The sequence below is a fragment of the Sapajus apella genome, unplaced genomic scaffold, assembly GCF_009761245.1.
Source record: "Sapajus apella isolate SASKATOON/1434 unplaced genomic scaffold, GSC_monkey_1.0 scaffold185, whole genome shotgun sequence".
Classification (NCBI taxonomy): domain Eukaryota; kingdom Metazoa; phylum Chordata; class Mammalia; order Primates; family Cebidae; genus Sapajus; species Sapajus apella.
This window is the reverse complement of record NW_022437125.1, coordinates 465,155-479,922: the sequence shown is the minus strand read 5'-3', so window position 1 is coordinate 479,922 and position 14,768 is coordinate 465,155. Positions and strand designations below refer to the sequence as shown.

At 50.3% G+C, this 14,768-nt stretch overlaps 1 protein-coding gene across 7 annotated transcripts in view; it reads left to right on the top strand.

Moving 5' to 3' along the window:
- The window catches only part of NWD1 (NACHT and WD repeat domain containing 1), an 85,264-nt gene that overhangs the window by 11,746 nt on the left and 58,750 nt on the right, over nucleotides 1-14,768 (top strand). For 5 of the 7 annotated variants that reach the window (XM_032268664.1, XM_032268663.1, XM_032268661.1 and 2 more), the window contains 3 exons: nucleotides 1,836-1,952; nucleotides 6,654-6,951; nucleotides 12,159-13,431. In XM_032268664.1, coding sequence (XP_032124555.1) covers nucleotides 1,836-1,952; nucleotides 6,654-6,951; nucleotides 12,159-13,431 — 1,688 coding nt within the window. Of the gene's footprint in view, nucleotides 1-1,835; nucleotides 1,953-6,653; nucleotides 6,952-12,158; nucleotides 13,432-14,768 lie in introns of those variants that run through there. The other 2 variants (XM_032268665.1, XM_032268668.1) reach the window with 2 other exon arrangements.

Below are 14,768 nucleotides of genomic sequence, written 5' to 3'. Positions count from 1 at the left end.
TACTGATCAGCGTGGGAGTTTTGACCTGCTCTGTTTCCAACCTGGGCCAGTTCACCCCTCCTTAGGCAATCTGGTGGTCCCCCGCTCCCGGGAGGTCACCATATCGATGCTGAACTTCGTGCGGACACCCAATCGGCATAACGCACTACAGCCCAGAACTCCTGGGCTCGAGTGATCCTCCCACCTCAGCCTCCCAAATAGCTGGGACTACAGGCACGTGCCACCGCACCTGGCCCAACTAAATGTTTATAAATAAACTTCTGAATTTGGAGTTTAGGCTTACAGGAAACACATGGACAGTACAGAGTTCCCATACACCCCCACACTCTGTGTCTCATAACGTTTTTCCTAACCACAGCACAATCAACTACGTTGTTTCAACTATGACATCAACTTTGAGGCCAGGTGCAGTGGCTCACGCCTGTCATCCCAGCATTTTGGGAGGCGGAGGCAGGCAGATCACTTGAGATCAGGAGTTTGAGACCAGCCTGGCCAACATGGTGAAAATTTATCTCCACTAAAAATACAAAAAAAATTAGCCAGGTGTGGTGGTGCACACCTGTAATCCCAGCTACTTGGCAGGCTGAGGCAGAAGAATCGCTTGAGCCCAGGAAGTTGTGGTTGCAGTGTGCTGAGATTGCACCACTAAGCTCCAGCCTGGGCAACAGAGCAAGACTCCTTCTCAAAAGAAAAGAAATTAGGCTGGGGGCAGTGGCTCACACCTGTAATCCCAACACTTTGGGAGGTCAAGGTGGGGGATCACCTGAAGTCAGGAGTTCGAGAGGACCAGTCTGGCCAATATGGTGAAATCCCGTCTCTACTAAAAATACAAAAAATTAGCCAGGCATGGTGGTATGCTCCTGTAGTCCCACCTACTCAGGAGGCTGAGGCATGAGAATCTCTTGAACCCGGGAGGCAGAAGTTGAAGTGAGCCAAAATTGCGCCACAGGAAAGAACGAAGGAAGGGAGGTGGGGAGGGAAGGATTGATCTTCCAGTGAGCTGAGATTGCGCCACTGCACTCCAGCCTGGGCAGCAGAGCAAGATTCCATCTAAAAAAAAAAAAAAAAAAAAAAAAGAAATCAACATTGGTACATGACTATTAACCCCTCCCTGACTTAATTCAAATGTTGCCAGCTCTTCCATCCAAGTCTTTCCTTGTGGAGAATCCCATCCAGGGCACCCCATTGCATTTCATTGTCTTGTTGCCCCAGTCTCCTCTGGTCTGCATCAATTTCTCAGTCTCCTTATTTCTCATGACCTTGGCAATCTTTTCTCTCCCTCCCTCCTTCCCTCCCTTCCTTCCTTTCCTCCCTCCCTCCCTCCCTCCCTCCCTCTCTTTCTTTCCTTTTTTTCTTTTATTTCTTCTCTCTCTCTCTCTCTCCCCCTCTCTCTCCCTCCCTCCCCCTTCCTCCTTTCCTTTCCTTTTGACAGGGTCTGGCTCCTGGACAGTTGTCCAGGTTGGAGTGCAGTAGTCCAATATCAGTTCAATAAATCACGGCAACCTCTGGGCCCAGTTGCTCCTCCTACCTCAGCTTCCCAAGTAGCCGGAACTATAGGTGCCCACCACCATGCCTGGCTTTGACAGGCAGGATACCTTAAAGAATGTCCTTCCCTCCAGTCTGGGTCTGTCCGTTATCTATCTCATGATTATATTCATTTCTCATTTCTCATGGTTATGGGCTTGGTTCAAGTTCTTTTAATCCAGACATCCTCCTACAGGAAGAGGCTGCCAAAAATTTTTGAAATAAACTTTCTGCTTTTGTCAAAAGGAATTGAAAACACAAATGACCTGTTATGCCACCTCCCTGACAGACTTGGTGTTTCTAACTTCCAGGTCGTTGATCTGAGGTGGGGTATTCGGGACACTGAAGCCACTGACCACTTGACCACAGAACTCTGCTTGGAGGAGGTCGACCGCTGTTGCAAAGAATCCATAGGGCCAGCTTTTGTTGTGAGTGTCTCAGGAGGAATGGGTTAGCTCTTACTCCTCCAGGATATGCCCCCTGCTTTCTAGACAAACTGATCAGCAGAGGGAAATAGGTACCATATATATGTGTATATATACACACACTCCTTTTTTTGAGACAAGTTCTTGGTATGTTGCCCAGGCTGGTTTTGAACTCCTGGACTCAAGCAATCCTCCAGCCTTAGTCTCTTGGATAGCTGGGATTACAGTTATTCTCTTGTTCTACACGTCTATTGTATGCTGGTGCCACTCTGTTTTATTTATTACTGCTTTAAAATATATTCTAATGTTTGGAAAACTCTACATTCTACTTGTAAATCTCCTAAATTTGCAGTCTCTAAATTTAATTTTTCAAAGGAGCCCAATGATCATTTTGTTGAGTTTCCAAGGAAAAAAAAAAAAAAAGGGAGAGAGAGACTGCCCATGATGGTTCATGCCTGTAATCCCAGCACTTCAGGAGGCTGAGGTGAGAGAATCACTTGAGCTCAGGAGTTCAAGACCAGCCTGAGCAGCATAGTGAGACCCCAGGCCTACCAAGAAATTTTTTTTTTTTTTTTTTAAAGGAAGAAAGGGAAAAAATGGAGAAAAAGAACTCCAGGGGGAATTTGGTTTTGCAACCCAAATTGCAGGCAGCCGAAAGCACAGTGCAGCTTCCTGGTTGCACAGGGAACCCGAGGGTGATCTCTGAGCTTCTCTCGGGCCTGACTAACCAGGCCTGGGACCTTCCAGAGAAAGGCCCCATGGCCGGCTGACCTGGACTTAACTTCCTGCTTCCCTCTTGAACCAGGCATTACCTCTGTACAGCCCAAGGGCCACGGCATCATTCTGCTCCATGACTCTGACTTGCAGGGGGACTTGCAGAAAAATCAGAGATGTACCGGAGGCCCTTGGAGAGGTGTCTCTCTGGTAAATAAGTCATTAGGCAGCACTGAGGCCGGGGACAGCTCCCTAAGGTACTTCCTTTTAGAGAGGCTCCGGTCTCTTGGGCCATCAGCAGCCCCAGTGTCTCCAGAGCTCTGAGAGTTGTTCCTGGTGGGAATTCTTTCTATTTCCCTTGCTTTGATCCCACAGACCGGAACAGTTTGTTTTGTTTACCACCCGTTTCCTTCGTATAACCTCTGGTTTGTGGTTGGTTTGTGTCTTAGTCTATTTTCTGTTGCTTATAACAGAATCCCTGAAACTGACTAGTTATAAAGAAATGAGGCCAGATACTGTGGATCATACATGTAATCCTAGCGCTTAGGGAGACTGAAGCCAGAGGATCATGTGATCCCAGGAGTTCAAGACCAGGCTGGGCAACGTAGCAAGACCCCATCTCTACAAAAGAATAAAACAGCCGGAGTGGTGGCTCATGCTTATAGTCCTAGCTGCTCAAGAGGCTGAGGTGGGAAGATCCCTTGAGCCCGGGGGTTCGAGGCTGCAGTGAGGTATGATTGCACTGTGGCACTCTGGCCTGGGTGACAGAGGAAGAGTGTGTCTCTTAAGAAAAAAAGAAGAAAGAATAGAAAAGAAATTACTATTATTTTTATTTTTGAGATGGAGTTGCTCTGTTGCCCAGGCTGGATTGCAGTGGCACGACCTCTGCTCACTGCAACCTCTGCCTCCCGGGTTCACGCGATTTCCAGTGAATTTTTGTATTTTTAGTAGAGACGGGGTTTCATCATGCTTGCTGGGCTGTTCTCAAACTCCTGACTTCAAGTGATCCACCTACTCGGCCTCCCAAAGTGCTAGGATTACAGGTATGAGACACTGTGCCCAGCCAGAAATTCATTTCTGAGGTTTCTGGAGGCTGGGCAGCCCAAGGTCAAGGGGCTGCATCTGGTGACAGCCTTCTTGCTACTGGGGTCTCACGGAGTCCTGAGGTGGTGCAGGGTATCACGTGGCGAGAGGGCTGAGTGTGCCATCTCAAGTCTCAGCCTCTCCACCTGTTTTTATACAGCCACAAGTCACATTCTCATGATAACCCTTTCATCCATCCATTCATCCATTCATCCAGGAGTGGGTTAATCCATTCATGACGGCAGAGCCTCATGACCCAGTCACCTCTTAAAGGGTCTACCTCTCCATACTACCACGTTGGGGATTAAGTTTCAACAGGAGTTTTGGTTGAGGGGGGACAAATATTCAAACTGTACCACCTGGCTATGACTTTTCCAACTTCTCTTGTTCATACGAGGCTGTTATTGCTGGAAAGGTCCCTGGAGCACAGCATCTTCTTCAACATCCTCTCATCACTGATTCCGTTTATCCGGGTTTCCTCCATGCGTGCCCCTGGAGTATTCTGGTACAACCCAACAAAGTGTGGAGGGGTGATTGCTTCTATTTCTTTTTTTGTTCTTTGTTCTTTTTTTTGTTTTGTTTTGAAACAGAGTCTTGCTTTGTCACCCAGGCTGGAATGCAGTGGCACGATCTCAGCTCACTGCAACCTCCACCTCCCGGGTTCAAGTGATTCTCCTGCCTCAGCCTTCCAAGTAGCTGGGACTACAGGCATGTGCCACCACACCCAGCTAATCTTTTGCATTTTTAGTAGAGACGGGGTTTCACCATGTTGGCCAGGATGGTCTCGATCTCTTGACCTCATGATCCACCCGCCTCGGCCTCCCAAGGTGCTGGGATTACAGACGTGAGCCACTGAGCCCAGTGATTACTTCTATTTCATCCTGGGAAAACTGGACTTTGGCTTTGGCCTAAAGGGCTAGGTCTCATCCAGCTTAACTCTTTTTTTTTTTTTTTTTTTTTTTTTTTGAGATGGTGTCTCCCTCTGTCCAGGCTAGAGTGCAGTGGCACGATCTGAGCTCAGTGCAGCCTCAGTCTCCTGAGCTCAAGTGATCTTCCCACCTCAGCCTCCTGAGTGGCTGGGACTACAGCCATGCGCCACCATGCCAAGCTCATTTTTGTATTTTTTTGTAGAGATGGGGGTTTCACCATGTTGCCCAGGGCTGGTCTTGAACTCCTAAGCTCAAGTGATCTGCCCATCTTATCCCAAAGTGCTGGGATTACAGGTGTGAGCCACCGTACCTGTCCAGGTGAACTCTTCTGCCTTCCAGTTTGCACCTACTCTGAGTGTGGTCCTGGCACTAAGACCAAAATTTTGGGCTGGGTGCGGTGGCTCACGCCTCTAATCCCAGCACTTTGGAAGGCCGAGGCAGGCAGATCACTTGAGGTCAGGAATTCAAGACCAGCCTGGTCAACATGGTAAAACCCTGTCACTACAAAAAATGCAAAAAATTAGCCAGGTATGGTGGTGGGCACCTGTCATCACAGTTACTTGGGAGGCTGAGGTAGGAGAATCACTTGAACCCAGGAGGCAGAGGTTGCAGTGAGCCGAGATTGTGCTATTGCACTCCAGCCTGGGTAGCAACAGTAAAACTCTGTCTCAAAATAAAAATAAAATCCTGTGCAGCAGGACAGCCCTGTCTCCTTTCACTGCCCCTCTTCTTTCTAGTGCCTTAGCTGCCTCTGCCCTTCCTACAGCAGCCTGCTCCTTCCTGCCACAGGACCTTTGCACATGCTGCTTCCCTGCCTGCAAGGTACTCTGCCTGATAAACTCCTTTTCATGTCTTATTCTGCAGCTCAGGTGAATTTCCTTGACTCCCCAGACTATGTGCGACCCATGTTGGAAAAAAAAAACCCATGCGCTTTATTTATTTATTTATTTAGAGATGGAATCTCACTCTGTTGCCCCGGCTGGAGTGCAGTGGCATGATCTCAGCTCACTGCAGCCTCCCGGGTTCTAGCGATTCTCCTGCCTCAGCCTCCCAGGTAGCTGGCATAACAGGCACACGCCACCATACCTGGCTAATTTTTGTATTTTTAGTAGAGATGGCATTTCACCATGTTGGCCAGGCTGGTCTCGAACTCCTGACCTCAGGTGATCTGCCCACCTCAGCCTCCCAACGTGCTGGGATTACAGGTATGAGCCACTGTGCCCAGCCAATACACATTTATTTAATGCAAGTATTTTACATGGCACAAGAACCATCATAAGGAAATAAGGACCCACAAAAGCAGTTGGAGTCATTTACTTATGTATTGAGTTGGACAAAGAATAGTCTATTGTGGCTGGGCACAGTGGCCTATAATCCCAGCACTTTGGGAGGCTGAGATAGGATGATCACTTGAGCCCGGGATTTCAATACCAGCCTGGGTAATGTAGGGAGACCCTGTCTGTACCAAAAATAAAATCTTAAAAATTAGCCAGGTGTGTGGGCACGTGATTGTGGTCCCAGCTACTCAGGAGGCTGAGGTGGGAGGATCACTTAAACCCAGGAGGTCAGCTGGGTGCGGTGGCCCACGCCTGGGCTGAGGCGGGTGGATTATGAGTTCAGGAGTTCAAGACCAGCCTGGCCAGGATGGTGAAACTCCGTTTCTACTAAAAATACAAAAATTAGCTGAGAGTGGTCATGGGTACCTGTAATCCCAGCTACTCGGGAGGCTGCGACAGGAGAATTACTTGAACCCAGGAGGCAGAGGTTGCAGTGAGCCAAGATTGCACCACTGCACTCCAGCCTGGGTGGCAGAGTGAGACTCCATTAAAAAAAAAAAAACAAAAAACAAACAAAAAACCCAGGAGGTCAAGGCTGCAGCGAGTCATGGTTGTACCACTGTGCCTCAGCCTGGGCAACAGAGCAAGACCCTGTTGAGGAAAAAAAGTGAGATTGGAATCTGTGATTTCCTCTCTGCTAGGCCCTCATCGGTGATCAGTACGGCCCCTGTCTGGTTCCCTCGCAGATTGACGAGAAGGAGTGGGAAGTATTGAGGGCCCGGCTGACTGCCAGGCCGAGTGACCTGGAGCTGGTGGCAAGGCACTTCCGGAGGGACGAGAATGCGGTTCCTCCCGCCTACGTCCTGCAGGCACCAGGCACTGGGGAGGCCTGCGAGCCAGAGGAGGCCACCCTATCCTCTGTCCTATGCTCTGGAGCCCAGGAGGCCCGGAGGCTGGGCCTCATCACCCAGCGGCAGTGGCATCGCTACCACCGGTCAGGTGAGGCTGCAGGGACTCCCCTGGAGATCCACGTGAAACTGACCATGTGTTCAGAATTTCCATCTGCTGTTGGCAAAAAATGCAACAGTTTGCATTTCTTGCAAATGCCAAACCAATCAACCTCTGGTCCCTCGGCTCAGAAAAAGACGATTTTACTGATCCAAGATAGCTTAGCCACGTTCCTGATCAGTCGTGGTCTCAGGATCTGCTTCTCCTCCTCGCTGGCTCTTTCTTCTTGTCTCCCAGGAAGGCTCCTGACATGGGTTGGGGGTGTATTAGTCTATTTTCATGCCACCAATAAAGACATATTTGAGGCTGGGTAATTTGTAAGAAAAGAGGTTTAATGGACTCACAGTTCCATGTGGCTGGGGAGGCCTCACAATCATGGCAGAGGGTCAAGGAGGAGCAAAGGCATGTCTTACATGGCAGCAGGTAAGACAGAGTGAGAGCCAAGTGAAAGGAGAAACCCCTTATAAAACCATCAGATCTCGTGAGATGTATTCACTACCACGAGAACAGTATGGGGGAACCTGCCCCCGTGATTTAATTCTGTCCCACCGGGTCCCTCCCACAACACGTGGGAATTCTGGGAGCTACAGTTCAAGATGAGATTCGGGTACAGACACAGACAAGCCATATCAGGGGAAGCAATCCAGGGTGACTACCATCCCAGTTTTCCTGGGATGGAGGGGTTCCTAGGATGCAGAATTTGTAGTACCAAATCTAGCAGGCTGGGCCCAGTGGTGCCCACCTGTAATCCCAGCATTTTGGAAGGCCAAGGCAGGAGAATCACTTGAGCCCAGGAGTTCAAGACCAGCCTGGGCAATATAGTGATACCTCATCTCTCTTAAAAAAAAAAAAAAATTGTTTTTAATTTGCCAAACGTAGTGGTGTGCGCCTGTTGTCCCAGCTACTCAGGAGGCTGAGGCAGGAGGATTGGTTGAGCCCGGGGAGGCAGAGGCTGTGGTGAGCCAAGATCACGCCACTGCACTCCAGCCTGGGTGACAGAGAGAGACTTGTCTCGAAAAACGAAATTAGCTGGGCATGGTGGTGCATGCCTGTAGCCCCAGCTACTCAGGAGGCTGAGATGAAAGGATCACTTGAGCCCAGGAGTTGGAGGCTGCGTTGAGCTATGATCTTGCCAATGTACTCCTGCAAGGGTGACAGATGACACCCTGTCTCTAAATAAATAAATAAATTAGCCGGGTGCAGTGGCTCACACCTGTAATCCCAGCACTTTGGGAGGCTGAGGCGGGCGGATCACGGGTCAGAAGTTTAGAGACCAACCTGACCAACATGGTTCAACCCCATCTCTACTGAAAATACAAAAATTAGCTGGGTATGGTGGTACATGGCTGTAATCCCAGCTACTCAGGAGGCTGAAGCAGGAGAATCGCTTGAACTTGGGAGGCGGAGGTTGTGGTGAGCTGAGATTGTGCCATTGCACTCCATCCTGGGCAACAAGAGTGAAACTCTGTCTCAAAAAATTAATTAATAAATTAAATTAAATACAGTCAGCCCTTGAACAACATAGGGTTCAGGGACCCTAAACCCTTGCACTGTCAAAAATCTGTATTACCTTTGCGTTCAGGAGTTCGAGACTAGCCTGGGCAATATGGCAAAACCCCGTCTCTACAAAAAATAAGTTAGCCAGGTGTGACAGCATGTGACTGCAGTCCCAGCTACTGGGGAGACTGAGGTGGGAGGATTGCTTGAGCCCAGGAGTTGGAGGCCGCAGTGAGCCATGATTGTGCCACTGCACTCCGGCCTTAACTGCTTAACGACTTACTCCCCCAAAACTTAATAGTCTACTATTGACTGAAAACGCTACTGATAGCATAAATAGTTGATGAGGCATGGTGTCTCATGCCTGTAATCCCAGCACTTTGGGAGGCTGAGGTGGGTAGATTACTTGAGCCCAGAGTTAGAGACCAGTCTGGGCAACATGGCAAAACCCCATCTTTATTTTAAAAAAAATTAAAATTAGCTGGGCATGGTGGTGCACACCTGTAGTCCCAGCTACTCAGGAGGGTGAGGTAGGAGGGTTGCGTGAGCCCAGGAGGTGGAGGTTGCAATGAGCCCAGATTGCACCACTGCACTCCAGCCTGGGCGACAGAGTGAGACCCTGTAACAAACAAATAACATAAAAAGTTGATGAAGACGTATTTTGTGTGTTTTATCATATCCTGTATTCTTGTTGTTGTTGTTGTTGTTGTTTTTTGAGATGGAGTCTCACTCTGTCATCCAGGCTGGAGTGCAGTGGCATGATCGTGGCTCACTGCAACTTCTGCCTCCTGGGCTCAAGCGATTCTCCTGCCTCAGCCTCCCGAGTAGCTGGGATCACAGGCTTGTGCCACCAACCCGGCTAATTTTTTGTATTTTTTAGTAGAGACGGGATTTCACTGCCATAGCCAGGATGGTCTCGATCTCCTGACCTGGTGATCTGCCCACCTTGGCCTCCCAAAGTGCTGGCATTACAGGTGTGAGCCACCGCACCTGGTTCCATATCCTGTATTCTTACAATAAAGTAAGCTAGAGAAAAGAAAACATTATTACAAAAACTGCAAGGAAGAGAAAATATGTTTGCTGTTGATCGTGCATAAGCGGATCATCAGTCACAAAGGTCTTCATCCTTGTCATCTGCAAGAGGAGGGGTTGGTCTTGCTGCCTCGGGTGGCAGAGGCAGAATAAACTTCTGTGTAGTTCAAACCCATGTTCATCAATGGTCAACTTCATACAATTCAATGGCAATTAGTACATTCACTGAGTCAAGGAACCACCCTCCGTGTCTAGTTCCAAGACATTTTATTTTTATTTATTTATTTAATTTTTTGGGGACAAGATCTTGCTCTGTTGCTCAGGCTGGAGTGCAGTGGCACAATCATGGCTCACTGTAGCCTCCAACTCCTGGGCTCAAGCAATCCTCCCACCTCAGTCTCCCCAGTAGCTGGGACCACAATCACGCACCATCACGCCCGGCTAACTTATTTTTTGTAGAGACAGGATTTTGCCATGTTGCTCAGGCTGGTCTCGAACTCCTGAGCTCAAGCGATCGTCAGCCTCTGCCTCCCAAAGTGCTGAGGTTACAGGCATGAGCCACTGTGCTTGGGCCTCCAAGACATTTTCATCACCTCAAAAGAAGCTTTACCCGTTACACCCTCCCCGTCTCCCATCTCCCAGCACAGGCAGCCACCACCAATCTGTTTTCAGACTCTATGAATTTGCCTGTTCTGGACATTTCATGTCAATGCAATCATACAATGTGGCCTTTTTTTTTTTTTTTTTTTGACAGAGTCTCACTCTGTCACCTAGTCTGGAGTGCAGTGGCGCAATCTTGGCTCACTGCAACCTCCGCACCTCCCAGGTTCAAGCGATTCTCCTGCCTCAGCCTCCCGAGTAGCTGGGACTACAGGCACACGCCACCACATCCAGTTAATTTTTGTGTTTTTAGTAGAGGCGGGGTTTCAGCATGTTGGTCAGGCTGGTCTTGAACTCCTGAACTCGTGATCTGCCCACCTCAGCCTTCCAAAGTGCTGAGATTACAGGCGTGAGCCACCACGCCCAGCCCTACTACATGGCCTTTTGTGTCTGGCTTCTCTTATTCAGCATCATGTTTTGAGGTTCATCTACATTTTAACACCTACGAGTACTTCATCCATTTCAGTGGCTGAATAGTATCCCACTGTGTGGATGGACCATGTTTTGTTTACCCATTCACCTGTTGATGGATGTTTGTTTTGATTTGTTTTTGAGATGGAGTCTCACTCTGTTGCACAGGCTGAAGTACAGTGCCATGATCTCAGCTCACTGCAAACTCCGCCTCCCAGGTTCAAGCGATTCTCCTGTCTTAGCCTCTTGAGTAGTTGGGATTACAGGCATGTGCCATCATGCTGGGCTAATTTTTGTATTTTTAGTAGGGATGAAGTTTCACCATGTTGGCCAAGCTGGTCTCGAACTCCTGACCTCAGATGATTCACACTCCTCAGCCTCCCAAAGTGCTGGGATTATGGGCGTGAGATCCTGCGCCCGGTCTGCTATGGATGTTTGGATTGTTTCTGCCTTTTGGCTGTTGAAAATGGTGCTGTATGAGCAAGGGTGTATTAATATTTGTTGGAGTCTCTGTCTTCGGGTCTTTTCAGCAGATACCTAGGAGTGGGATTGCTGGGTGCGATAGTAACCCCATGATTCACTTTCTGAGGATGACAGCATTGTTATACAGTGTGGCTGCTCCTCACATGGAATCTCTGTGTTGCCCGCCCTGAGGGGTCTTTGATTAATAATGCCTAAATCAGGCCGGGTGCAGTGGCTCATGCCTGTAATCCTAGCACTTTGGGAGGCCGAGGCTGGAGAACCACTTGAGTTCAGGAGTTGGAGACCAGCCTGGGCAACATAGCAAGACCCCGTCTCTACAAAAAAAATACAAAAATTATCTGGGCGTGGTGGCAGGCACCTGTAATCCCAGCTACTCAGCAGGGGCTGAAGTGGGAGGATCGCTTGAGCCTGAGAGGCAAAGTTTGCAGTGAGCTGTGATCGTGCCACTGCACTCCAGCCTGGGAAACAGAGTGAGGTAAGACAGTGTGTCTTAATAATAATAATAATAATAAATGGCTTAATCAGTGTGACCGTGGCTGGGCTCCATGGCTCAAACCTGTAATGCTAGCACTTTGGGAGGCTGAGGCAGGTGGATCACTTGAGGCCAGGAGGTCGAGACCATAATGGCCAGTGTGGAGAAACCCCATCTCTACTGAAAATACAAGACTTAGCTGGGTGGGGTGGCGCATGCCTGTAATCCCAGCTACTCGGGAAGCTGAGGCAGGAGAATTGCTTGAACCGGGAGGCGGAGGTTGTGGTGAGTTGAGATCGTGCCATTGCACTCTAACCTGGACAACAAGAGCAAAACTCTGCCTCAAAAAAAAAAAAAGAAGAAAAAAAAAAAAAAAAAAAAAAAACAGTGTGACTCTGGGTGCAGTCCCCGGACCAGCAAGCCTTGGCTTGTTGTAAATGCAAACTCCAGGGCCCCTCCCAGATCTGCTGAATCAGAACTTCTGGAGGTGGGGTCTTTTCGAGGCCCCCAGGTCGGACTCTGGTGCACGCTGACCTTGAGTACCAATGCACGCCCCAGCAACAGGTCTCCCAGCAACCCCATTTAGGTCAGCTGCTGACCCAATAATGACCACCCTTCATTCCTTCCTTCCCTGCTTCGGCAGCCATTGAGTGGGAGATAGAGCGGGGCCTGCTGAGCTCAGAGGACCGGGACCAGCGAGCCACTGTCTTCCTTCGAGAGATCCAAGACCTCCACAAACACATTCTGGAGGACTGCGCCCTCAGGATGGTGGACCGGCTCGCGGATGGCTGCCTGGACACGGATGCCCAGAGCCTTCTCAGCAACCTCAAAGCTCACATCACTGACGTGCACCCCGGGGTCCTCAAGGCGCACCGCCTGCCATGGAGCCGGGATCTGGTGAACCCCAAGAACCAGACTCACGCCCGCTACCTGAAGGAGCTGGGTGAACAGTTTGTGGCAAGGGCCAATCACCAGATCCTCGAACACCTCCGTGAGCTGGATATGGCCAGGCAGGAGATGGCATGGCTCTACCAAGAAATCCGCCACCACCTTTGGCAGAGCTCGGAGGTCACCCAGACTTTCTGCGGACGCCAGAAACTCCTAGCCCGGCTCGGACAGCAGCTCAGGCAGGATGACAGCAAGCCACACACCCCCCTGGTGCTCTTTGGAGTCCCAGGCATTGGAAAGACGGCCCTGATGTGCAAGCTGGCCGAGCAGATGCCAAGGCTGCTCGGGCACAAGACAGTGACTGTCCTACGGCTTCTGGGGACGTCTCAGATGAGCTCAGATGCCCGCGGCCTGCTGAAGAGCATCTGCTTCCAGGTGTGCCTGGCCTATGGGCTGCCCCTGCCCCCTGCCCAGGTCCTGGATGCCCACACCAGAGTGGTCCAGTTTTTCCACGTCCTCCTCCACACCATCTCTTGCAGAAACTTTGAGTCTCTCGTGCTCCTGCTGGATGCTATGGATGACCTGGACTCTGTCCGCCATGCTCGGAGGGTGCCCTGGCTGCCTCTCAACTGCCCCCCGAGGGTGCACCTCATCCTTTCAGCTTGCTCAGGGGCATGGGGCGTTTTAGATACTTTACAGCGGGTGCTCCCCGACCCGGAGGCCTACTGGGAGGTGAAGCCCCTCTCCGGAAACCAAGGCCAGGAGATGATCCAACTCCTGCTGGCGGTAGCAAAGAGGACACTGAGCCCTGTGCACACAGATTTGCTCTGGGCCAGCCTCCCGGAGTGTGGGAACCCGGGGCGGCTGAGGCTGGCCTTTGAGGAGGCCCGGAAATGGGCCTCCTTTACTATGCCTGCCCCTCTGGCCAGCACCTCAGAGGAAGCCACACACCAGCTCTGCGCCCGCCTGGAGCAGACACACGGGCGGCTCCTCGTGGCCCACGTGCTGGGCTACATCGTCTCCTCCCGGTGAGTCTCTGTGCTTTGAAACCTTATTTATTTATTTATGTTCAATTTTTTTATTTTTAGAGTTGGAGGTCTGGCTCTGTCACCCAGGCTGGAGTGCAATGGTACGATCATAGCTCACTGCAGCCTCGAACTCCCAGGCTCAAGTGATGCTCACGCCTCAACCTGTCAAGTAGCTGGGACTACAGGCATGCATTACTGTGCCCAGCTAAATATAGTTATTTATGAGATGGAGTGTTTACTCTTGTTGTCCAGGCTGGAATGCAGTGGTGCAGTCTTGGCTCACTGCAACCTCCACCTCCGGGTTCAAGCGATTCTCAGCCTCAGCCTCTTGAGTAGCTGGGATTACAGGCACCTGCCCCCATGCCTGAATAATTTCTATATTTTTAGTGGAGACAGGGTTTCACCATGTTGGCCAGGCTGGTCTAGAACTCCTGACCTCAGGTGACCCACCTGCCTCAGCCTCCCAAAGTGCTGGGATCACAGGCGTGAGCCACCACACCAGGCCTGTTCATTTCTTTTTTTCTTTTTTGAGGCCGAGTTTCACTCCTGTTGCCCAGGCTCTAGTGAAGTGGCACAATCTCAGCTCATGGCAACCTCTGCCTTCCAGATTCAAGATGTTCTTCTGCCTCAGCCTCCCGAGTAGCTGGGATTATAGGCACCCGCCACTATGCCTGCTAATTTTTGTATTTTTAGTAGAGATTGAATTTCACCATCTTGGCTAGGCTGGTCTCGAACTCCTGACCCCGTGATCCACCCCCGTTGGCCTCTCAAAGTGCTGGGATTACAGGTGTGAGCCACCGTGCCTGGCCAGTTTTTAAATTTTTATTTTTAGAGCTACGGGTCTGGCTCTGTCACCCAGGCTGGAGTGCAGTGGTGCGATCATAGCTCACTGCGGCCTCCAACTCCCAGGCTCAAGTGATCCTCCCATCTCAGCCTGCCAAGCAGAGTAGCCGGGACTACAGGCGTGCACACTGTGCCTAGATAAATATATTTTTTGTTTGTCAACTATACCTCAACACAGCTGGGAAAATAATCACATACATGCAAAAGAAAGAAAAGGCTGCCTACGTGGTTGCTTAAGCCAGTGAAGTCTCAGGGTTATAAATTGCAATAAACCTGGGTCATGGTACTCTGGGCCATTGCTCAGAGATGCTGGGTGTAGAGGAGGAGTCCAAAGTAACATGCAGCCGGGCGCGGTGACTCACGCCTGTAATTCCAGCACTTTGGGAGGCCGAGGCGGGTGGATCACGAGGTCAAGAGATCGAGACCATCCTGGTCAACATGGTGAAACCCCGTCTCTACTAAAACTACAAAAAATTAGCTGGGCATGGTGGCGC